The sequence below is a fragment of the Schistocerca gregaria genome, chromosome 3 (assembly GCF_023897955.1).
Source record: "Schistocerca gregaria isolate iqSchGreg1 chromosome 3, iqSchGreg1.2, whole genome shotgun sequence".
NCBI lineage: Eukaryota > Metazoa > Arthropoda > Insecta > Orthoptera > Acrididae > Schistocerca > Schistocerca gregaria.
In genome coordinates, this window is record NC_064922.1 from 78,550,373 (window position 1) to 78,570,097 (window position 19,725).

Sequence of the window (19,725 nt, forward strand, 5' to 3'; positions counted from 1 at the left end):
ATATACTTTTGCAGTGATGAAAAATCTAGGTACACCATATGCGCAACCTGAAACTGGAAGAATATGTGTGTACTTCTGTACTTAAGCTGCATTTAATATATAATGGAACTGATAATGTATTTATTTGTATAATGATATGTAATAAGATGTACTAGAATGATGACTATGTAGCGAGAATTATCATTTTCCTGTAGTTTGGTCCCGTTATATCTCAAACCGAACAAACCATATTGGCCAGTGTGAATCTGCCTCACCAGCAAGATTTCTGGGATTAATAAAAAAATCAAATCACGAAAGCTGTTCTGGTAGGAATTCTGATCGCGAGTGTAGAAACGATTACTGGTGCCAAAATGCATCAAACCTTTCAATCGTGTGGCATATCAGATATGACGCTGCGCCGGTGTGTGCAAGGCTCAACAGTGCTTTACAGCGATTGCATCTTCAAAATCTATTTCGAACATCTTTGGTCTGAAGTGACAGTATTATAGCTGAAGATAGAGGGATTCTGCTGCAACATAGTATGACGTATAGCAGACAATTCTTGCAAATTTCTGTCGATAAATTAAGTTAACGCATTGGTGTAGTCAGACATTTTCACCACAACCTTACAAGAATTGCCACCATATCAAGAAATTACAGACGGTCGGCGTCCCGTATTGCAAATATTAAATGCATCTTTCAGACTTCGGCAGTAATGAAAACATGTTCGGTTTAAGGGTGAACAGAAAAAATTGCTTTTAGTACAGCGTTGTTGTATATTTGCTACCTACGTAACGAAGTAAACACGGGTACCTAGATGGTAAGTAAACAAATTGTTCAGAAATTGAGAGTAAGTTTTTTTTTTCCGTAACTTATTTGTATAAGCTGAAAAATTGTGACATACATCTTGATGTTGCCGATTGTTGGTTGGTTAAAATTACACGGTTGGTGGGCACTGTTTCCTTTTCAGATTGTAGTTTAAAGTCGGGGTGTGCCCTAGAGCAATGTTATTGAAGTCAGCTTCGTGCACTTTCCTTCGCCACAGGCCTGTTGCGAAACATACATACAGAACTTTTGAGCAGTTACTGTTGAATAAGCATGGTAAGAATATTTTTTTAGTGAAACTCAGTCTTGTCTGACCTGAAATTATTCATCAATCATTACTTGCAAGTAAACAGGTCTGTTTGTGTTTCCGTTTATTGTGTATTTATTTGTGCTTGATAATTAGTGGTTATGTTGTGTTCAAGGCATAATTTGTAACGTGTGTATAAGGCATACTCCAGATTTGTGGTAACTGAAGTGGATTGTTACAGGATGTCATGGTAGGAGCTTTTTTAGTAGGAATTCACCATCTGCAAATAATTGTTGCGGCATTAAATGTATAGAGAACCATATCATTCCTAAACAAGATGGGTGTTTCAAATGGAAATTTAACGCCCTGTGTTGGCAGTTCTTGTCAACTGATTCTACAACTAGAGGTGAATCTGTCTCTAATGCACAGACAGAATTGGACACCCATAGTAAAGGGAAAGATGAAGGAAAAAAGAACACCTCAGAAGCCATTAAGGACGCAATTGCAAATAAAGGTATAATGCTAGCCTATTCTTGGGTTATTCTATGTCAAGTCAACCAAACCATCTCTGAGATCTGGGTGCAGCTTGTCTGTTCTCCATACAGGGATGTGTACCCATACCACATGATAGCTTATCTGTCTATTTCCATATTATAGCATTTCAAATTTTTTAGCTTTGATATTCTTCACACCATGATAGTGCAAAGTGACATTTACTAATACTGTCTACATAAGTTTCAGATTTTTTATTTATCATTTTCACAAAAATGTATAGCCTACTTACATTTTGGTATTGTAAATTGTAAAAACATAATTTGTTACTTTGAATATTACGTAAAGAGAAATGGATAATGGTTGAAATCTGTTTGTTTTCCAAAACAAGCCTTGAAGCTTGGACTGTCACATGGAAAAACAAAATTCATTCACCATTTATCTTGCTACATTGGAAAGTCGGTTTCCTTGCAGTCGTCGTACTAAATATGTTATTCTTAAAACATTTTTAAAAAATTATGTTTTTAGATTTTTTTGTGTTTTTTATTATGTGTTCTCAGGTACTTGAATTAATTCTTATTGTGTGATGGTACAGGCAGCATGTTTGTTTTATTAGAATGTTGTAAGATAATTTGTTGAAAGCAGTTTCTTTGGCAGCTACCATCCTTCCCCATTATTTAGGTAACAAATGCCATCTGCAATGCAATAAATCATGATCTTTTGTGCTGATCCTCTCAAGTAGCCAGTTTTTGAGCTTGTTGAAAGTTGTGAAGTGTTTTTCAGAAAGTCAGTATTGCATGGACTAAACAGATGTAATGAAAAGGGGTAATGTGAAATAACACTGAAAGATAGTTCTTTTAATTGTAGCCGACCATAGTGGCCGAGCTGTTCTAGGTGCTTCAGTCTGGAACCGTGCAACTGCTACAGTCGCAGGTTTGAATCCTGCTTCGGGCATGGATGTGTGTGATGTCCTTAGGTTAGTTAGGTTTAATTAGTTCTAAGTCTAGGGGACTGATGACCTCAGATGTTAAGTTCCATTGTGCTCAGAGCCATTTGAACCATTTTTAATTGTAAATGTATATAGATCGCCGCCGGGAAATTTTAAACTGGGTGTGGATACCTTACTGTGCTATGTCAGACAGCAACAAGTTATGTCTGTGCTAACTTCAGTGTACATTTCCTAATGGACTGTGATAGGAAAAATGATCAGGAAACCTTGCTTGTATACTACAATTTGATCTCAGTAACTAACATTACAGCACAGGTGGATAATGACAGTAGGACCCTTTTTGAAAATAGTTTCTTTTGTGAAACTCGATGCAAGAAAAAACTGTTTGCTGGGTAACAAATGCTCTCTCTAATCATGATGCGCAATTTGTCAGGATAAATAACACAGTGCCAAACAGTGTGGATACTCCACAGTGAAAATCAGTTAGAACAGTTGACAAATCCAAGAAAAATGTTTTTAAGAATAGTTTACATTGGGTCACTAGGGATGAAATTTATAATGAACCTAATGCTGATATAAACTCTATTCAGTGATAAATTAATATCATTATTTGAAAATATGTTTCCATATAATATAAGATAGGGCAGCAACAGCCAGGTAAGAAAACCATGGATCACAAGAGGGATTAAAGTATCTTGTGAAAGGAAAATGTTTTTGTTGGCACAAACAAGTAGAGAATTTCTGCAGTAGTCAAAATTACAAGGAAAGATTATTAAAAAAATATCAGAGAATATGCACATAATGTTAGAAATCAGTAATTCTGACAGCAGACAATATGGAATGTGGTGAAACAAAAGATGGGACAATTAATGACAGAACAGGATAACATCAATATTGAACTAAATGGAGGGGCTGTAAATGATGAGCCACAGGTAGCAAATATATTTAATAACCATTTCTTAAATATAGTAGAAAGTGATGAATAAACAGTTAAAGAGAGAAATCACAGCAATAGATCCAATAAATAACCCCCAAAAAATTCAGTCATACTAATGTATCACCACCTTCTCTTGAAGTTAAGACAATCATGCAGTCTCTCTCTCTCTCTCTCTCTCTCTCTCTCTCTCTCTCTCTCTCTCTCTCTCTCTCTCTCAAAAAAAAGAAATATATATATATATATATAATGCATCACTCACTCAAGGCAATTTTCCAGAGAGACTGAAATACCCTATCGCTCAACACTTCAAGAAAGGTGATACGAGAGAGATCAATAACTACAGATCTGTTTCACTGCTGACATCATTTTCCAAATTTGTTGAGAAGGTGATGTATTCTAGAGTTATCTCTCACCTTAGCAACAACATCCTCTTCAAATCACAGCTTGGGTTTCAGGAGAGTTGTTCTACTCAGAATGCCATTTACATGTTCACTGACAAACTTTTATAAGTATTAAATAATAAAACAGTGCCAATTGGTATTTTCTATGACCTGTCTAAGGCATTTGGCTGTGTGGATCACAGTATTTCATAGATAAATTGATGTTTTATGATTTTGATTGTACAGCCAACTAATAGGTAATGTCGTATCTAACCAAAAGAGTACTGAAAATTGTGCCTAGAGGTTCAGGCAATGTAGTCGGGGGACATAATCCTGATTAGGAAGAAATCACGTATGGCATTCGCTAAGGCTCGGTCTTAGATCCACTATTGTTCCTCATATATTTAAATGATTTTCCATCTAATATACAAGCAGAATTAATTCTTTTTGGGGATGACAAAAGTATTGTAATTACTTCCAGCATACATACAGAAATGGTAAACAATGTCCTTAAAAGCATCATTGACTGGTTTTCTCTGAATGGTGTCATCCTGAATTTTAAAAAGACACAGTATATTCAGATTTGCACATCTAGGGGTACTACACCAGTGATGAGTTTCAGGCAATGTGAGGAAATAATAAATAGGGTTGGAAATTCAAAATTCTAGGTGTCTCTATTGATGAGAATTTAGCCCAGAGAAATCACTTTTTGAAACTCCAAAAACAACTTACTTCGGTCACATTTGTATTTAGAATTATTGCAAATCTTGGTGAGAAACATATAAATAAATTGACGAACTTTTTATATTTTAATTCAGTAATGTCATATGGAATAATGTTCTTTGCCTCTTAAGGATGAGTCTTCATTGCTCAAAAATTAGTGTAAGAATAATATGTGGTGCTCACCCACGATCATCTTGTAGAGTTCTGTTTATGGAGCTGGACAGTCTGACTGCTGCTTCACAGTATATTTACTCCCTCGTGAAGTTTGTTGCAAGTAATCTACTACAGTTCAAAAGGAACAGTAACGTACCAAAGGTGACATTCATTACCCCACATTAATACTGTCTTACCACAAAAAGAGGTGCTCAATTCTGCAACAAAATATTTGGTCACTTGTCCAGTGATACAAAATGTCTGACAGACAGTGATATAAAATTTTAAAACAAACTGAAAGTTTCTCCTTGACAGTACATAGATTTCTATCTTCGTAATGTGTAAGAGGTGGTGGTAGGAATTACAAACTTGCATTGTAATTTTTTTTTTTTTTTTTATACCACCCCATCAGAAATGTTAGCATGTAAACATAATTTGTGATGTAAATGATTACACATCATTACCATTTATCGTGTGAAATGATCCCTGGTACACAGAGGTAATCGAGATAGAAATCCCTTACCAAACGAGATAGCTCTGCTATTGGCGCACTGTACTTGATTTCGGAAGGACAATGGTTCAAACCTGTGCCTGGCTATCCTGATTTAGGTTTTCCATGATTTTCGTAATTCACTTCAGGCAAATGTCAGAGTGGTTCCTTTGAAATGGCATGGCTTACTTTCTTCTCTGCTCCGAGATTGTGCTACATCTCTAATGACTTAGTTGTTGACGGAATGTTAAATACTAATCTCATCCTCCTCCTCCTCGAATTCCCTTCACTTGGCTTACGGCATATGGTTTGGCATTGTCATGAAGGAGAATGACTCTGACATATCTCTGAGCGTATTGTGGGCATTTGTCTTTATGTGAACAATTCAAATTGAGTAATTGTGCTTCGTAGCATCCAGCATTCACTGCTTGACCTGGTTGCAGCAGCTCATTGTATACCACGCTGACCGGGATGCAATTAGTTATTCATGTCAAAATTGTTGTCTTTGGATCATTGAAACTAGTCTCCTCACATCATTTCCAGCAGAGCATATGCTTAAATGATGGCTTTTTGCAGCAAATTTCTTGAGAGGAAAGCAGAAGGGTGCCACTTCTTGCAAGTGATGAAGCCCAATGTGTTTCAGGCACAGAATATGTATATTCTTTTTGCCCCACTCAAAAAGTCACACACGGATCTGAAAGCCTTCTGTTTCTATTGTTAAATAACTCTTGTGTGCGGTGTGCTATGCTGCATTAGCACTACTACTACCCAACTTTGTGAACGGTGAGACTTAATTGAAGCTCCCAATATTATCATTCTTCATAAATTATACATTATTTAAAAACTGAGGAACAAATGGCAGTTGGCATGGTTAATGAACGATGAAGTGGCAGCAGGTAATGTCGTAGATACTGGGTTATGCGACAAAACAAATTTTAAGCAGATAAAACTTGTAACAAACTTGTTCAACTGGCACTAATTTCTTAACTGCTTTGTATATAGTTCAAGTCATTTTAAGCAGAAACTTTTGTTTTTGAATTGAGCATATCCAACATACCAAGGTTTTGAAAAAAAAAAACAAATTGTGCTAAAACAATGGTAATGGAGGAAATCAAAAATTTCCATATAATTGTTTGAGCAAATATTCTACCAACAACAGATTTTGTAAGACACACTGTAAAAAAAGTGACAAAAAATCAGAAAAGAACAAACACCTCACTAATTTTATCTTCCTAGATTATACTCCTTGTTCTGAAGATGATTTTGGCGCAAATATTGTAGGGATTATCACATTCCCTTTATTATATTAAGTGTGATGCAGGACTGTATTGTTTTCAAAATAAAACCCACAAATGTAAATATAGAGTTTTCGGATCAACCTGGACATGTGATACCACTCATCTGCTTTGACCTGTGGCATAACTGTGTTACGTGGTATGTGGCATAGTTGCAGTGTATTATGTTTGGAGAGGGCTCTAGTGTGGGATATTTGTGATTTGTCTGTGAGTGGTGTTAGTGGTACTGGGATCTGCGAGTGCTGTCCGGGATATTAATATTGGAAGAATTTATTAGTGAGATATTTTAATGATGGTGATTATGTGCAGTAGATTCATAGAGCTCTAGGCTTGTTGTCAGGAGAGATTGTGTTGAAGACGTATTGTTTGTGCTGTCATTAGAATGCTAGATTTATACGTTGGCTGACATTGGTTGGTAAGTATATTTCCGTGGTTTTATGTAAATAATTTAGGAGTTACGGAGACTACTCGTGAAATAGCTGAAGCATTGAGCTGTCGACTGGCACAAACAAAAGAGATAGAAAACTTGCTAGCTCTCAGAATAAATCCTTTGAGTTAGAGTACACACACACGCACACACACACGCGGTTTGCTGACAAGGAATGTGGGAGGGAGGGATGGCAGGTGCGTATGCTAGGTATATGACATGTGGGTACTAATACCAATAGATTAGGTGCACATTGAAGGTGATGTGAATTGGGAGGAAGAGGTAACTGTTGGGTGGAGGGTGTGGGGACAGTGGGTTAATGGACATTGAGGCCAGGAGGGTTGTGGTAGGGTTATGATCTTGTGGTCGGGGGTCAGAAGTGGCATAGGGAAGGATGAGTATGTTTACTGTGTGGAGGTGGGTGAATGAATACAACTTTAGGAGAGGTGTGAAGGATCTTGAATATAAGGGGGGTACTGCATGACCGGAAGGCACTTGTGAGAGCTTCAGCGTACTGGGCAAAGGATTTCTCACCACTGCAGATACGCTGTCCACACACAGATGGGGGACTGATCTTTTGGTGTGGAAGGGATTACAGCAATTGAAATGGAGGTACTGTTGGTGCCTAGTGCACTTAACATGAACGGAGGTGTGGAGGGAGTTATCGGAGGTTGAGGTCAACTTCCAGGAAGGTTACACATTGGGGTGAGGATGACTAGGTAAGGCAGATGGGAAGAAGGTGTTAAGGTTGTGTGGAGTGGAGATAGGTTGGCTTGGCCCGCAGCCCAGAACATGAAGATTTCGTTGCTGAATCTGAACCAGACAGTGGTTTTGGGGCTTTGAGAGCCTAGGAAATTCCCCCTGTATGGTTCATAAAGAGATTTGCAGTGGAATGTGTCATGCAGTGCCATGTTTATAAACCTTCCCCTCGAAGGAGATGTAGCTGTGTGTCAGCATATAGTTGGTAGGGAATGTCAAGAATGAGGTAATGGGTTTAGAGTCAGTAGAACATTGGAAGAGGTAGTGTTCAGTGGTGGCAAGGCCAAGTGCATGAGAGACATTGGTATATAAGGAGGTAGCACCAACAGTGAGAGGAATCGAGAAGATAGAGGGGTGGGGATCATAGAAAAGGAAGTGGTTAGTATCTTCAGTCTGAGAGGTTGTGTGTTAGGCAGATGGATACAAACGTTGGTCAACAAGAGCAGAAATTCTTTCAGTAGGAGCACAATAACCAGCTACAGTGGGTTGCCCTGGACTGTAGGGTTTGTGGATTGTTGGGAACATGTAGGAAGTGGGTGTGTGGGTTGTATATGGGTGAGGAGGGAAGTGGATTTGGGGAGAGGTTCTGGGAAGGGCCACAAGGATTTCAGTAGGGATTATAGGTTATGTTGGACTTCTGGGATGAGCTCACTGTGGTAGAGCCTTGTAGGTGGAGGAGTCGGACAGTTGGTGGAAGCCTTTCTTTGTCTGCAGGGAGGATGATTAGGTTGGGTTATGTTTTTTCTGATAAGAGGTTAGTGTTCTTGGAGGAGACCTAAGAAAGGATAGTGAAGCCACGTTGGAGGTAACGAATTCCTAGAAGGTGACCAGGAGTGGTGTGGTGGTGGGGGTGAGATGGTAATAGTTGTGAATGGTGGTATGAACTGGGAGGGACAAGGTTTAACGTTGGTATTAGACTAGCGTTAGTTGGAAGGACTGGTAATAAAATAATGTATCCACTTTAGGAATTGAGAGGAGAGTAGGTCTTTGATGAGTCCGTGATTAAACTTGGGCGTGGGGCCAAAGGTGAGACCTTACGATAGGACTGAAACCACTGTGAGATTTCCATTTCTGTTGAAAAAGTTTTTTGCGTTTGTCTGGGTTCTAGATTTGGAAGATGTTGCAAATTGAAAAGGCGAACTGGTCAAGATCTGGGAGCTATGAGTGAGTGGCTTCCTTATGGGTAAACGGGTATTGATGGGTAGTGGTGCTTGTAGGTGGGAGTAAGATGTCAACAGATTGGACAGTTTACAGGAGTCATGTCTGGAATGATCTTCCAGATGTTGGAGGACAAGAATTTCTATTTTGGAGATGTGATGTATGTAGTTAGGGTTTCACACTAAAAAGTATCTTGTGGAGGGAAGCGAGGGTGGTTCTCAGATGCTTTGGCCATGAAGATGTGTTCTACAGTACCATGTTTGTGAGGGATTGGTGGAATCTGAAAACATTAAGGTTGATGTGAAAGGAGGGTTGGAATCCAGAAATGCAGGTTGATGATTTGTCTGAAAAACCTGGAATTTTGAGGAAATTACATTTTACCTGGAAAGATCAAGGAAATCTTGGAGAATTTCAGGAATTTTGTAAAATGTCAGGAACTGTTTTTAAACTAACATTGGAATTGTGTTATTCAGCTGTATAAACCATAAATTTTAAAATATTTAATATTTCAGAGTGTATTAATTCCTTTAATATTAGTCCTTATAAATTACTGATGTTTAAGAACTGCAGTTAAAAGCCACCCACACTGTTAATTTCACAGGAGCTTCTTATGACATGTTCTTCTCCCAGGCCCAGATCTAGAGAGGGCCAAACCAAGGTATGTGCCCTGGGTGGCAATATCAGGTGGCACAAAGTTCGTATTCCTGAAGAAAAAACCTTGTTTCATAAAGTGCCTAGCATTGAGCACACATTGGTCCATTGATTATTCATATGATTGTGAAACACATCCCTGCTTGTTTTTTAACATTTTTGAACACATACTAAGTTGATTTCTGAACGAATAAGTTGATTTTTGAATACATGCATGGTGTACCTGATGTCTCTGCCAGGGGAATTCCCATAATATCAAGAAATGAATAATCTTTCCACAGACAAAAGAGAACGGAGCTATACAAGCTGAGCTGAATAAACCAAACTGGGTGAATGCCAATCGCTGTTTATGTGGTTGGGTGTGCGAATGACCAGTGTTGTTATAATTATTAGCGAAAACTGTAGGTTCAGGTTATTAAAGTGGAAATAAACGGCTAACAGGAATAAGAAGTGCGAAAAGTTATAAGAGGGTATTTCGGAAAGTAAAGATACGCCATATGCCAGAGGAACAGAAGAGTTTTGGCGAGCAAGTAAAATTTGTAACAGCGCACCCTGAAGAAGTCCCTGGTAACATAAGCAAAATCTTGGATAACATTGTAATTTATGAAGATGGAACTCATCTTCTCTGACAGCTGTCGTAGGTTTCTCAGGTCCTGAGCCTCCTTTGAGCAAACAGCACAAATATTGCAGAAGCTGTCGAACTATGGATAGATCTTCTAGACAGTATCAGAATGTAATGAAAAAAGAACTGTAGGGAACAAGCAGTAAATTCCTTTCACTATCTTGCTAATGTGTTAAACCTGAGATTCGGATGGAGAAGATTCATTACAGAACAAAAAGAATTTGTGGAAAATTGGCTCATAGAGATGCATCCATACTAGATTGCGTATATTATGCCTTTTAGGATAGCTGATTCTGGTTATTTTTCTGCCGCAGTGTTTTCCATTGCAGTTGTAATACAGTTCCTTCCAAACTGTTGGTGAACAGCAACGGAGCTGAAAACAGGGGAAAAAAAGAAAACAACAGGATTTGTTACTTTTGTGAAGAATGTCATTTCTTGCCTGTTAGCACTTTACTTAAAGAGAGAATCTTCTTCATCTACAGGCTTCTTTGGTCAAAATTAAGAAATAATTTAGGAGAGAAAAGAACTGAGAAATTATGAAAATCTCTAAATTTCTGCATGCTTCGAAAACAGAAAAAGTTGTACTTTACAGTCATTATGATTCACATCAAGTTAGTTTTTTATGGAAGTTAAATGTTATTTAACTGTATTTTTAATATAACAAACAAAGTTAAAACACAATATAAATAAAATAATTTTGTAAGGCTAACCATGTAACATTCTGTATGTTAAATAATTAGACTTTTTAAACTTGTGTTTCTTGTATGTGTTAAAGTACAACATCTCTGATCTACCGGTTCATTTGATTTTGGAGTTCTGTTAGACTTTAGCTTGTCCCTACCCAAAACTCCTACTTTCCCACAATATTTATTTCAAAGAATTTGTACGATTTTGTACCTGGTGGTTATAATTCTTGTGCCATTCAAAGGTCTAAGGTTATTGGTGCCACCTTGAAATCATGTTTTTGTTGCATCTGGGGGATTTTTATGATACCATTGGTGAAAGCTTGCCAGATGGTAACGGATGCTCTGGTTTATCCTAATGTTTTTCTGCCTTTGTGTGCTACTGAAAAAGTATTAGGTCATTTTATTTACAATCCTTATACTGTTGGGTATAGCACAACCAAATATTTTTTATATTCTGGATGATAAACGAAAAACTATAATTTATTTTCAGAATATTAGAAAAACTTTGTGCTCTTGCTATGTTAAAAACCAAAACTTCAAAACTTTGAAGTGCCATAAAATGAAAGTGAAGTCAGGTAAATTGCTGAAATTTGATTTGGGTAAGGTGAAGAAATAAGCCAGGTTTCATCAATATCTGAGATGCTGAGTAAGATAGTTAATGTCTTAATTGACATGGAATGACCTATGTAAAATTATTGTAGCCAGGGTGTTATTTTGTGTGTAAATAAATACATAGTTGATTAAAAGGTTGAATATGGTTTAGGGCTATGATTTTAAAACAATGTTGCACCTATTTAATTTACAGTGAAGAAACGACAGCGTGTAGATGTTACTGCAACATCAGTAGAACGAAACTTCATAACACCTGTCAGAGCAATGGCAGATTTCCTTTTGAAACCATCCGATCTTGAGGGTCTGCGAAAGACAAAACGGAGATCACCATATGAGAATGAACCTCCAATTACTGTTTATTGGAGGAAAGATGTAGAGGCAAAGTAAGGTATTTCATGCTTTATTGTAATTCTTTCTTTCTCAGTTTTTGTCTTATTAGAAATAAAAGTATGATGTGCAAATTTTACTAGTCATCTGTAAATCATTACCAGTTATATTTCAATACTCTATTGACAGAGCACTGGAAGTTTGGGGATCAAAGGAACAACTTCTACATGAACTTATGATCCGAGAAAATGAAAGGAAAAGATATCAGCAAAGTAAGTATATGAATTATTTGTCTGTAGGATAGGCTCGTGAAACATGATTTGTAAAATAAGGATTTTATGAGGAATTTCCTGTTTTGTGAGAGTACACATTGTGTGTGAGCATTTCTGAATGGATAACTGAAAGTGCATGCTTATGAAATCAATAGTAGTGGAATTTCTAGTGTAAAGTTATGGACAATGTCTGAAGTACAATATATGTTATGTTACTTCCAAATTCTATCTACATAGATTATATACATGATGAACATTGATTGGGAATGTAGTAATTCAGCAAAAGATAAAAAGTGAAGTTGATTGCTGTAAGTTTGTCTTTAAATCCCACAGTTCATTGATAGTTTTCCAAACATCTTACACACAGAACAGAACACACTTGAATTATGGCCTATTCAGAACAGTGGAAATGGTGCAGAAATATTTGGTTTATGTATATTTTGATAAAATATTATATATTATAAACTTTCTCTTGTCTGTAGCATTACAGATAAGTTAAGAGAATAGTACCTTGGCTAATTTCTCAGTTCATTAACCAAAAATATAAACTGAATGAAAAATGTGATAGTTGTAAGCTAGGTAGGAATCTAATTGTGTATACGAGAAATTACTAATTTGGACTTGAGCAAGATGGCTGAGTGGATAAAACACTGGACTTGGACTCAGGAGCAGCAAGCACAGCTTGTTTCTATCAAGTGATCCAAATGTAGGCAACACATGGTTACCATAGATCGCTTAAAATGAGTAGTCGTATGGTTCCTTCAGAAATACTTGGCCAGTTTCTTGCTCTAGCCACCTGATACAGTTTTCTGTTATTAAACTGCTTGTTAGTTCTCTGGAGTTGTTGGGGAGAAAAATATAGGTGGATAGTTGCTGTTCAGGATTTGCAAATAGTATCTATTTTCTGCACAGTTGCACGATTGACAAGAAATATGGTGTTCCTCATATTTTTTGTTCCCCCTTAACATCGTCCCAATACAGACAAGTACAAATAAATCCTGCTGCTTTCATTAACTTCATTATTGTGTGTTATATTTGTTAGGCTGCACATTTTCTGTGTACATACATCAGAATGATGGTTGGAATATAGAAGTAAATTTTTAACAGCTTCATTTTCTGGAAATCACCTTCCTTTCCTATTCAACTGTTTCCTTTTGTTTTTAAATTTGTCTTGCTTTCAGTATGTCATCACCTTTTGCAGTCAGTTCATGTCTGTCACTATCACATGTCTGGACTTAAAAAATTATATTGTGCATCAGCGAGGAAGGCTGAGGATTAACATTGTTGCAGTCACTTTACACTGCTAATAGAATCTATGACATTGTTGCAGAAAAAGCCAGTGCTTAATATTTTAGTCTTTACAGTGAAGCACATACTACTTTTGGACTGAATTTTAAAACTTGTTTGGAAAATGCAAGTTGAAGACTTTCGTTCATATTTCTTGTTGGCAATACTAGCAAACTGAGTTTAATCTTGTTACATGGGAAAGCATCATTTAAGAACATTGTTTTTTAGTAAATAAAAATTAAAAAAAAGTTCTGTAGTAACTGTAGTTGCTCGAAGCAAAGCAGAAAATACAAGATTCCTTTAGAGCATTTAGAATATACCAATTGCAATACACGCACAGAGACGTGCTCTCTGCATTTTTAACTGACATCCTATGGTGGCAAACTGCCTTCATTATGAACAGTTGCATGCACAGTGTTGGTGCATTCTTTGGGATAGCAAAAGAGAGAGCTGGATTTCATTCACTTGTTCTTTTAATAGTTGTGCTACTTCTTCCGTCATGCGGGCCAACCTCTGATCACTCTCTGGGACCAAGATCTATTCCTCAGCTTCTGACCTGACTGTAGCAGACAGTGTCAGTGTAGACCCTACTTGTATCTCCACCATCTTGGGCAGCCACTTTGTGGAAATTCCAAGCTCCTCCCACTATTGCCCTGCCTTCCTCCATCAGAAATTGTCAGAAGTGGCCCGGGTGATACCCTTCTCTTCTTAGTATTATGAGTGAGTGGTACAGTGCAGCCTTTGCTATGAGGAGCTAGTTCATGCTCTCAGTTCATCCTGATCCTCTGTCCCAGGGCCAGACGCTGTTAACATTCAGATGTTGCAGCACCTTCCCCTTGCAGGCAAGCACTTTCTGCTTAATACATGGAATTGCATCTCAGCAGAGGGCATGTTTCCCAGATGCTGGCATGAAGCCACTGTCATATGTGTACCTAAGCCAGTAAGGACAAACACCTTCCTTCTAGCTACTGCTCCACTTCTCTCAACGCATAATTCCTGCCCTGGGTTGACAGATTGGGTTTGTATGTACCCCCTGGCACAGGTCAGGCCTAGAGAGGTGCGATTGCCTGAGCTGCTACCTTCCCAAATTGCCAATTGGTCCCTCTGTCAGGTGTTTGGCAGATGTTACCTGAAGTGTGAACAATCACCTAAGGCAGGTGTGCCCCCTTCTGAAGGGTGCCCCCAGTTGGAAAGAGTATGCCATCAGAGACACTGGCAATCACATGGGATTTTCTCACAATGACTCAATCATCTTCACAGTCAACAGCTATGAAACTTAAACAGAATAGGCTAATGATCGAAGACCCTCCCAGCTGCACCACGGTTCGTCATGGTTCGTGTACTGTACTTCACTACGGTAAATCCGTTTATTATTGAAAAAGGTGTGGGGCTTCCATGGTCGTGCCAAGTTTGCTTCAGGAATTTTTAAAAGACTGAGTTTTCAAGGTCCATATGGGTTGTGCATTGTTGGACAGATTCGTACAGATAAACAGTGCTTCTCAGGACTCCGTCCTGAGCATTGTCTTCTTTACTATCACCATTAACTGTCTAATGGCCTGTCTTCTGCTGAACTTCTCCGCCTCCTTTCTTGTTGTTGATTTTGCCATCTATTTTAGTTCCCCATGGACCTGTCTTATTGAGCAGCATCTTCAGCCATTTCTCGATCATCTTTACCCTTGGAGCATCGACATTGTCTTTAATTTTCGCCTGACAAAACTGCTCATATGAATCTCTGCTGCCAAAATTGGTTTCTTCCAACGTCTTTACATTTTGGGTCTGTGACTCTTCCATTTTATGAAACTACAATCTTCCTGGGGCACTTGCTCGATACAAAAGTTTCTTGGTCCTCCCACATGTCTTACCTGGCAGTCTGCTGTGCGCAGTCCCACAGTGTCCTGTGTCCTCAGTGGTATTTCCTGGGGAGCATGTTGAACCACTAGTCCCTTGTCCATTTGAAAGTAGACTATGGATGCTTTGTTTATGCCATCATCTCAATACTATCAACCATTGTGGCATCTGTTTGGCAACTGGTACCTTTACACTAGCCTGCTTGAGAGTCTGCATGCAGAAGCTGCGAAACTACCGCTGTCATACTGCTGTGACTTTCTCCTCAGCAGATATGCATGCCATTTATCTGCCATGCATGACCGTCCATCGTATGCCTCCTTCTCCAATGACTCCTATGATTGCCAGAATGGGATGCATCCCTTTTCTCTGTTACCTCTTGGAGTTCACTTTTGGCTCGTGTTCTGGCAGCTTAACTTCATGCTACATGCAACTTTCCTGGTGGTTGTAAACCCTTCACCACCTTGGCTGCATCCCTGCAGGGGGCTTGCCACTCTTTGGTGAGTTCATGCTTGGCTACTGTGGGGCCCCAGCCTTTGCAGCATCTTTTTCCTTCCGTGCTGCATGTCTGTCTTCTTGCTACTCCTTATCTCCTGGGGTGTTATTGGCAATGTTCCGCATTGTCCATTGCTGACACAAGAACAGTGTCACCACTGTTTTGCGTTCATTTTCCTTTCTATGATCACCTTCTCCTATCCTTCCTCTGCTTTGGTGTTTGAGGTTCCTCTTTCCCTTCTTCCTTCCTGTGCGCTCCTGAAGGCTGGCCCACGTCACTGACATGTGACAGGTGGCTGGGTAATGCATAATTCCCAGCCCTGGGTCAACAGGTAGGATTGGCATGTAACCCCTAGTAGAAGCCAGGCCCAGAGAGAGGTGATTGCCTGATCTGCTACCTTCCCAAATTGCTGATTGGCCCCTCTGTCAGGTGTTCGGGAGGTGTGACCTGAGGTGCAAACCGTCACCTAAGGTGGGTGCGCCCCTTGTAAAGGGGCCCCTAATCGGAAGGAGCACACATTGGCAATCACGGGGAATTTTCTTGCGGGATTTTCTTGCATTGATCCAATCGTCCTCAACAATCAACATGTATGAGACATAAATGGAATGTTACTCACGATTCAAAGACCCTTCCAGCTGCACCATGGTTGCTCATGATTTCACACACTGAAGACAGACAGTCCTTCGCAACAATAATCCGTTTATTATTCAGAAAGGTGTTGATGCAACTGCCAGCTCTGTGAAATTCTGCTCTCATTTATGGAATGGCACATTGCATTTGGAGACTACTTCTGGTTCTTCTCCACAGCTATCCTGTCCGTGTTCAGGCCCGTAGAACTTCGAATTCTTCCCATGATGTTTTTTTACACTAGGCTGCTTGACGAAATCCAATCGTAGCTCTCTGATCAGGATGTCATTGCCATCCACTGGTTGATGAAAAAGGTAGATTTCTTTGTAGTGCCCACACACACTCATTTTCTTTGATAGAATGGTGCTTCTGTCCAATATCAAAGCAGGCTATGAAATTATCACAGTGGGACCGTACATTGTGAACCCAATGAGCTGCTACCAGTGTCATCGTTTCAACCACACTAGAACGTCTCGTTGACAGCCAGTCAAATGTGTAAGCTGCGTTGCGGATGCTCAGGACGACGATTGTCCGCCTCCTTTTCCCCAGTGTATCAACTGGAATGGTGACCATGCCGCCACCTTTCAAGATTGTCCCATGTATCTTGACAAGTGGGCTGTCCGGGAGATCCAGGTAAAGGAAAAACTGCCTTACTCGGTTGCTTGCAAGTTGTTGGCTCTTTGCAAACCCTGCGTTCTACCGTCTGGCACTTATAGTTCTGTCCATGCTGCATCTCGCACCATGAAGCACATGCCACACATACATGCAACCTCAAGTTCACCTCTGAAGTTGTGAAATCATCCAGCGTCAAGGTAGCATCGCCGTCTCCTTGTCCAGCTATGCAACAAGCCATCAAACTCTCACCTCAAAGGTCGAAGTTACCAGCTACACAGCTAGCAGGCATGAAAGGACAGAAGGTGCACTCCCGTGAAGACTTTTTATGTCCCTCCAGCCAACCAACACACGAGTCTTCTTCTGCTAACTGGAAAGGCTCGAAGAGGTCAACAAAGGCATATGGTCTTCTTCTTCGCTGACTTGAAGATCCTCTTTGATGGTGTCGCCACTTGATACTTTCGCCCAGCCGGCCTCAGTGTCGCTGGTGTGCACCACCATCTGTTTTTCTGTGTCAGACTCCACAGATCGACAGTGCAAGAAAGCTGATGCTTCCGTGGACCTCATGGAGCTGGATCTTCCTGCCTCTGTGCCCTGTAGCAGCGAATTTTCACAGGCTGGCACTCGGCAGCTGTCGATGTGACACCCCTTCATTTTTTCCTCATCATGGCTCTCCTCCAATGGAATGTTCATGTCCTTCAATGCAACAAAGAGGGTTTACGGCTGCTTTTAGAATTGCTGTGTCCCCTTGCACACGGCCTTCAGGAAACGAAATTGCGTCCTTACATCTGCTTTGAGCTTTCACATTTCTTCCTGGTTCATTTTGATCTTCCCCCTGAGGTTGGCGTTCTATCTTGTGTGTGTGTGTGTGTGTGGGGGGGGGGGGGGGGGGAGGGAGGATCATGCTGCTCATATGGGGTAACATTCATAGTCCCTGACCAACCATCTTCAAGCTGTTGCAGTTTGCCTTTTCCCTCCTCACTTGACCTTTCCCCAGTGTACCATTTACATCCCTCAGCCATTCGATGTCAACAGGGCAGACTTCCTCCAGCTTCTTGGGCAGCTACCCCTCACCTGTTTCTGCTGCTCGGTGACTTTAATGTGCACCATCTACTTCGGTGTTCTCCCAGCATCTGTCAGAGATGTGCCATCTTGGTTGACCTACTGAATCAACTTAACTTCATCTGCCTGAACACAGGAGAACCCACATCCCTTTCCGACTCTTTGCATACCTTTTTCCGTTTCTACTTATCCTTCTGCACTGCCCAGCTTGCCCATTACTGGTCTGTTCTTTCTGACACGTAGTTGAGCGACCATTTCTCGTGTGCTATCATTTGCCGACTCCTACCCTACCTGCATGCACATCCAGATGGCAGATTACTAAGGCCAACTGGTGAGTTTACTCCTCCCTGGCAACCTTCGACGAACACAGTTTCCCCAGTTGTGATGACCAGATGGACCTTACAAACATTATTTTTACTGCTGCATAACACTCCATTCCCTGCACTTCCTCTTTACCACACTTTGTCCTAGTCCCTTGGTAGAGTGAGGAATGCTGTGGCGCAATTCGCGCACAGAGACGTGCTCTCTGCGTTTTTAGTTGTCATCCTATGATGGTAAACTGCATTCGTAATAAACAGTGCCTTCGTGTTCTTTGGGATAGCAAGAGCTAGCTGGATTTCATTCACCAGTTCTTTTAACAGTTCCAGTCCCTCCTCTGTCGTATTGGCCATCCTCTGACTGCCCTCTGGGACCAAGATCCATTCCCCAATTTGTGGCCTGACAGTTGCAGATGTCATCGTGGACCCTATTGGTATCTCCAACACCTTGGCCCGCCATTTTGCGGAAATTTCGAGCTCTTCCGACTATCACCCCGCCTTCCTCCATCGGAAATGATTGGAGAAGGCTTGAGCCATATACTTTTCTTCTCAGAATTGTGAGTGTGACAATACTGCTTTTACTGTGAGGGAGCTAGTTAATTCTCTCATTGAATCCCAATCCTCTGCCCCAGGGCCAGACGCTGTTAACATTCAGATGTTGCTGCAGGACTGTTCTCTTGTGGGAAAGCACTTTCTGTTTAATATGTTCAACCGCATCTGGGCGGAGGGCGTGTTTTCCAGTACAAACATTTTCCTTCTACAGGGTGTATACGACCCGGGACAACCGGTGGATCCGGGAAAAACCCGGGAATTTTTTCATCTGGGAGAAACCTGGGAATTTTTTTAGAATTCCGGGAAATTTTCATTGTTTTTTGCTTTCAGTTAAATTTTTGTGATTTTGATTGGCAAGAACTGATACTCTAACAAAGGATATTACTCTATACTGCTATTTCAGAATAATACTGCAATTTCAGAATAATACTGCAACAATAAAATATGAATGAGAAAAAAATGAAAATAAAACTGAAATTGCGAAGGAAATGCGTCATATACAGCAACAAAACACAGTGCATCTGCCAATAGCAAAATGTGTCAAAGGCTTTGGAAGACTATGCAATGTTCCGTAACAACAAATTGCCTTCGATGGGCGTGACGTCACAACTGTTTACATTAGATTCGTTTTAGCAGTTACAAGCGAGGTCATGTGCATGCGCAGTTGAGTAGTACCTTCTCTGGCTTCTGGCTACAGAAATGTGGCTGTTTGGCTGTGTAAGCAGTCTCAGTAAGCAGCAAGATGCTACCGGGGAAAATTCTACTGGAGCGCCCAAGCTGCCATATTCTTGCATGCGCAGCAGGCCCAGAACTAGGAGGGACGTGGGGGGCAAATTCATACTATTGAGGGGAAAAACCTTGTTTCACAAAGCGACTAGCATCCAGCGCACATTAGTTTATCGATTATTCATATGACTTTGAAACGCATCCCTGTCGGTTTTTG

The 19,725-nt window shown here is 40.2% G+C and overlaps 1 protein-coding gene across 1 annotated transcript in view; it reads left to right on the plus strand.

Annotated features, from left to right (window-relative positions):
• Positions 1-374: 374 nt before the first annotated feature.
• Positions 375-19,725, plus strand: part of LOC126354125 (zinc transporter 9) — a 186,063-nt gene continuing 166,712 nt past the window's right edge. The window contains exons 1-5 of the mRNA XM_050003521.1: positions 375-799; positions 950-1,080; positions 1,293-1,565; positions 11,579-11,768; positions 11,902-11,984. Of these exons, the coding sequence (XP_049859478.1) occupies positions 984-1,080; positions 1,293-1,565; positions 11,579-11,768; positions 11,902-11,984 (643 nt within the window). The 5' untranslated portion in view covers positions 375-799; positions 950-983. The remainder of the gene's footprint in view (positions 800-949; positions 1,081-1,292; positions 1,566-11,578; positions 11,769-11,901; positions 11,985-19,725) is intronic.